This window comes from Monopterus albus, unplaced genomic scaffold (genome assembly GCF_001952655.1).
Source record: "Monopterus albus unplaced genomic scaffold, M_albus_1.0 scaffold346.1, whole genome shotgun sequence".
Lineage (NCBI taxonomy): Eukaryota > Metazoa > Chordata > Actinopteri > Synbranchiformes > Synbranchidae > Monopterus > Monopterus albus.
Genome location: NW_018128226.1, coordinates 179,478 through 185,294, shown reverse-complemented (window position 1 = coordinate 185,294; position 5,817 = coordinate 179,478). Strand labels below are relative to the sequence as shown.

The window sequence follows — 5,817 nt, the reverse complement described above, 5'->3', positions numbered from 1 at the left end:
AAGTCTGTGCAACCGACCTCACACACAAGGTCAGAGTCACGGTTTGTGCATCTAGTGTTTCAGCTCAGCTGTTGACTGGGAGTTTTTCACCCCCCAGGGAGACGGCAGCCTGTTGACCTCCTGGTTTTTTAAACACTCAAATCTGCTGGAAGACACTCTCCTAGTCTCTGTGTGTCCTCCTACCCTGAACTCCTCCAGCAGCCGTGTCCAGCATGTCAGTGGACGACTCCCCGGGCGTGACTGACGGTGTGAATACAAAGCAGAGCATTGCTGTTAAACACAGAGGTCAGTCTACGGTCTCTCTCTGGATAAATACTTTTATAAAGCCTATATAAATAAATTTCAATAACGCAGATACTTTCCCCACAATAAGCAACTTCCTCCATCACTTCCACTTTCCCACGCATTCACAATTTACACGTCATCTGTCGAGCCCATCAGTTATTTAAATAACAAAGCCTTGCTGTCATTCTGTCTTTTAAAGCTGTTGTTGCCTCTCCCACCACCTCCCCATCGCCACCGCGACTGCCAGGATGTCAGGCTAACTCGCAACCAACAACCACAACTGTGCCTGCGCTTCACAAGCCGGGAGTCTAATCACCAGAATCAATAACCTGGGTTATTAGTGAAAAGGCCTATGGGGCAGAGGCCCAGGGGCCCCAGGGTTTATGGGGCCTCTGTCTGAAAGGACTGTTAACCTTTCTTTTTGGAAAGTCACTCAAATGACTGGAAAGACACAAAACTACTACAGACACGCAAAATGACCACAAAGCAATGCATTACAACAAGCCACAAAAATACTGCAAAGACAAAATGACAACAAAAAGGTGCAGAATGACCACAAAGACTCAAAACAACCACAACGAGTTGCAAAAATACTTCAAAGAGACACAAAATTCCTGCAAATACAAAAAGAAGGCCACATTTGTGTTGTTTGTAGCGGTTTTGTGTCTCTTTCAGTCTGGGACACCACTGTAGGAGGGGTGGGGGCCCTGTGCCAGGGGCCCATTACCTCATAATCCCTCTATGTAAACACTTCCAAAGGATCTCTCTTTAATGAAATACAACTTTGAAATACTTTTTACAGTAGCTGGATTCATAGTTCACTGCACAGGGTCTGAGCTGATGCGTGTTACCAAACCCGGATGAAACTGGATGAGAACTGAATGAGATCCAGCAGAGGAACTGGTCCAGAAGACAAGACTGATACAGAGTCTACGCCAGTGGCTTGGTGAGCTGATGATTAGCTGGTATTATGATTCATAAGTCTGTTAGCAATATGATCACCAGAGCTATCAGAATGAGTCGGTCCATCGAGGAAATGCTGTGGTATTAGACAGGATACGTGAAAACCTGCTGGTGGCGCTAGAGGAAAGGTCTGGAATCACGACTGGTGCTAGGATTCACCCCCTGGGCACTATGGACGTTTCTAACCAATATCATGTCAATCCATCTGACGGTTGTCGAGATAACCGAGTCTGAGCGCTACGGACACGGCTACACAGAATAACTGGATGAACAAACGACAGCGAGCAAATAACATCTCAAATTCACAAAAAGTTCATCTTATGTTTTTATTCATATATAAACAGTGTTTATCCGAAAATACAGCTGATTGAGCGTTTGTGGTTGGAACAAATGCTTTTTCAGGAGGCTTTAATATCGAATGGGGAGTGAAAAGAAACATCCTCGACCTCTGAAGTCCTTCATTCAGCCTTGATTGCAGCTCCTGCAGTCTTCAGTCTCCCTCACAGCTGGATGTGGACACAAGGAGGCTGAGGGGAGAGAAAACCAAAGACAAGATGCTTCAGAAGGGAAAGGACGGCCTGGGGGGGGGCAGCTACATAGACAGTACAGGTCTGGGCCTGCGTTAATCAAACACCTCAGAATTACTTCACTGAAAGTTGAAGTGGGAGTAAAATTACAGCTAGCTCAGATAGTTGTGAACCCCGCTACACCTCCTGTCAGCCATGACAGTGCTGTCAGTGTGTAGTCAGACTTAAAAATAACCAAGGCCCTGTTCAACAATAAAGATCAGGACGTTGTTCTACGAGCCTAAACACAAAGTACAACTTTCATTGTACAGGATCCGGTCACAAACCAAACAACTGGACAAATTAAAATGTCGACTTGATGATGAAGCTGGATAAAAGTCAGAGGATCAACTACGTTGTTAGCATTTATTCTGAAGGGACATTTTGCTCAAAACCACAAATATCAAGCTCGTGGTGATGCTAGTGTCAGATTTAGAGCATCAACAGAGTCAGTGGGATTCATCCTCTGTGGACCATCACTGTCTGGACAAATACTAGTTTATAGCTGGTTTAATCTGTTTCACTTGGCAACTAGATTGTGTAGCCTGTTTATCTGGTGAGACTACGAGATCAGCTCTGGAGCTAGCCGCCTTGGCCCTGAGTCGGACCAAAGGCCGTTTCCTTTGCTCCTCCCACTCTGCTAATACTGCGACCGCAACATTAGACTAAGAATTTCTGAGATCATTTTAAAGGCACGATGCTTTGGGGAAACTTGACCCTGATCCAAATACAACTTGAAGCAAGACAAAACTGAACTGAAGCATCTTTGTGTGGAATGTGAAAATGTCCTGATCTGGCTCCCCTCAGTGATCACGTGCATGGCAGAGCTCACCTCATCTGGTTCAGTCAGTCTCCTTCTTCAGGTATCTCTTCATGACTGAGGCCACGTCTCCCCCCTCGCTGCCCTCTGCCTCCAGTCTTTCCCCCTGTGGCTTTTCAAACCTCCGTCTTGACCCACCACCCTGGGAACCTCCTGATCCACCTGAGCTGGATGACTCAGTTTCAGAGCCTTTCCTGCTGCGGTTCGAAGGAGGCAGCTCTCCAAAGCGGACGCTCAGTGCCCTCCTGCCCTCTCTGACTGAGCTGGCCAGGCTGCTGGTAGACTGAGCTCTCCGGATGGCGGGCAGGATGTCGGAGGCTGCGTCATCATGGCCGTCGTCTGTGGTCAGGCGACGGTTTTGGAAGATCATGGGCTCTGAACCCAGAGAGCCCTCACCTCCATTTTCTGTGACCAGACTCCCCAGCATGCACCGCCTCAGTGGCTGAGGGGAGCGCTGGATGGGAGTCGTCACGGAGCAAAGTGGTTCCTCTGAGTACTCCTCTGGGATGGACAGGGAGGGAGGGTGATGGGGAGCGGCGAGGGAGGACGTCAACGAGGAGAGGCGTGGCAGTGAAGGAAGCGAAGAGAGGGAATCACTGGAGCTGAAGCGGGAGAGTTTGGCTCCAGCTGTAGAGGCGGAAGCGGATGCCTGCGAGTCAGTGATGGAGCGAGCACTGGCAGCACGTGGCAGAAGCGGAGAGGATGGTTTCAGGATGCTGGGGCCAGGCCGGGTCTCCTGGGCGTCTTCCGGCCCCACAGAGTTGACTGGGGGTCTTCGTCTGAGCGTCGAGGCTCCGGTTGTTTGATAAATGGGCAGGGAGACGGTGCTGGCTCTTCCCTCTCCTGCTCCACCACCAGCTCTGCGTTTACGAAGTCCTTCCAGCAGCTCTGACGGACGGCGCTCGACCGAGGCCTCTGGTACCGAGTCCCCCAGCCTCAGAACCCTCGTCATCAGGATCCACACAAGAACTTTAGAGGAACAGAAGAAACACTGTATCCGTCATAGCAGCCCACATGACCGACTAACATCCACCTAGTGCCGCAACTGATGATTGTTTTCACTATCAATTAATCTGCTGGTTATCATGAAATACCACCACCAGCTTTATACACGTCTGTGAATGAAAACCTTACCGGAAGCTGTAGGTGCTCATGGTGTCGGCGACAGACTGGCGGCCCCCCTGGCTGCTGTGAGGAGAGCCGCCACCGCGGGACCCTCCTCTAGGACCTAACCAGGTACGAATGCCCTCTCCCATATCCTTGCTGCCGACAGAGCCGGCGCTGGACACCGAGTCACTGCAGAACAAAGTAACGTGTTACCACCCTGTTACAGCCACACCGGAGACATGCACCTCCATTCTGGCTGCAGTGAGCATGCGTGCACAAACGTACGACTGCAGCTCAACAAGCAGCAAGTTTGTCGTTTCAGCCCTTTGCATCATTTTCTACCACAAAGTGCAGGTTAAAAGCCAAGACTACGCTGTTGTCACAGATTTGTCTAAAGATATGTCGCACATCTCACTTTGGATTCACTCTGAACATCTTAAAGTTATCAGAATAACAGACAGATGCTTTAAAGGGATTTTAACACCCATGTACCTGTGCAGCCAGACAGGGCAACGAAAACACACACACACATTCATGAGGTTCTTACAGGTCTTTCTTTCGAGTTAAGGGCTCCACAGCAGTGTGAACGCTGGAGTGAAGGCACAGCACACAGAGTTTCAGTAGTGGATCCTTTGTTAAGGACTAATACCACATCGCACACATTACAAATAAAGGACCTATAGTCAGAAAGATGTACTTAAGGTACTAAAAGTACTGGATGCAGTAAAATGCCCCGTGTTGTACTATTGGATCATTAAATCATTACTACAGATGCTGTTAAGATATAACAGCATTGTATTGCTGCAGCTGGTGGAGGTGGAACTCATTTTTACCTGTATTATATTGATCCTGCAGCTAATGATCATTTTCATATTGGATTCAATCTGTGGATTATTTTCTCAAATAATTAACTGATGTTCAGTTTGTAAAATTCCAGAAATAGTGACAAGCGTCCATCACAATGGGTCGTGAAATGTTTGGAGATGTAACATAGTGACTGTTGACGATTATCACAGTAGTTGACAATTCATTTTCTGTAAACTGACAAATCAGTTCAGCTCTTCTTGTTTATACCATCTGGAGCACCGCCGCTGTGTTTACACCGAGGAGAGCTAGAGGCTGAAGTGAGTTACCTTTCAGTGTCGCTCTCATCGCTGGACTCCACCTCCTCCAAGGCGGCCTGCAGGTCGGCGATGCGGCGGATGGACGTCTCCAGGTCGGCCTGCAGCGCTTGTCGGACGGCGCTGAGCTCCTCCACCTGCATCTCCTGCAAACAAACATGGTGAGATCAAAGGACGTTTGTCGACATCAGGGTGAATAACACGCTCACCTTCGCCGGGCCAGCTGTGCTGTGCGCTTTCATCCCCTGGCAACCAGTAAAGACCCCGAGGCCCAATCCGCCACAGCAATTACCTTCATTCGAGCCCATATTACCTCATCAGTCACACAGTGAATGTCCAGTGGCATGTCCTCCCTCACACACAGCGCTGCGACCAGAAGAAAACGGTGGCATGCACACGCTGGCACTGGGAGAATAGAGTGATTTAGTAATTCATTTGTCTGGTTTCTTGTTGTTGTTTGTCTCCTGAGCATCCTGTCACACATGCCTACACACACGTACAAAAGCTTCTTGGCTTTCAGATTTATTGGCTTGGAGGAGACGGGTGTGGGCGCAGTGGTTGTCATAGAGACTCATAAGCAATATGAATGTGTGTGTGTGTTCTTAACCTTGAAGAGACAATGAGGATTAATCACGGCCACAGAAAGAAAGCAGGATGAGGGAGAGATGACGTGAAGAATGGGGGTGGGGGGTGGGGGGTGGAGGAGGAGGAGTGTGTGTGTGCGTGGTTGGTTGGTAGGTTGTTAAAGGACATCCTTGTGTGTGTGTGTGTGTGTGTGTGTGTGTGGCTTTGTGCTAATAACTGAATAATTATTGAAGCTCCTCTTTTCTTCAGCTCAGAGGTCACAGAGAATCTGCTGTGAGCCACAACATAATTGAGTCTGTAACTCTGAGGAGAACTGGCATCTTCACTGAGCAAAACTTATGTTTATCAGAACAAATAACGTATTCATTTG

At 48.6% G+C, this 5,817-nt stretch overlaps 1 protein-coding gene across 1 annotated transcript in view; it reads right to left on the bottom strand.

Annotated features, from left to right (window-relative positions):
- Positions 1–2,656: 2,656 nt before the first annotated feature.
- myo18b (myosin XVIIIB) overlaps positions 2,657–5,817 on the bottom strand; it is a 37,994-nt gene continuing 34,833 nt past the window's right edge. The window contains exons 39-42 of the mRNA XM_020625104.1: positions 4,875–5,008; positions 3,769–3,930; positions 3,505–3,603; positions 2,657–3,413 (exon numbers count right to left, since the gene is read on the bottom strand). Coding sequence (XP_020480760.1) covers positions 2,657–3,413; positions 3,505–3,603; positions 3,769–3,930; positions 4,875–5,008 — 1,152 coding nt within the window. The remainder of the gene's footprint in view (positions 3,414–3,504; positions 3,604–3,768; positions 3,931–4,874; positions 5,009–5,817) is intronic.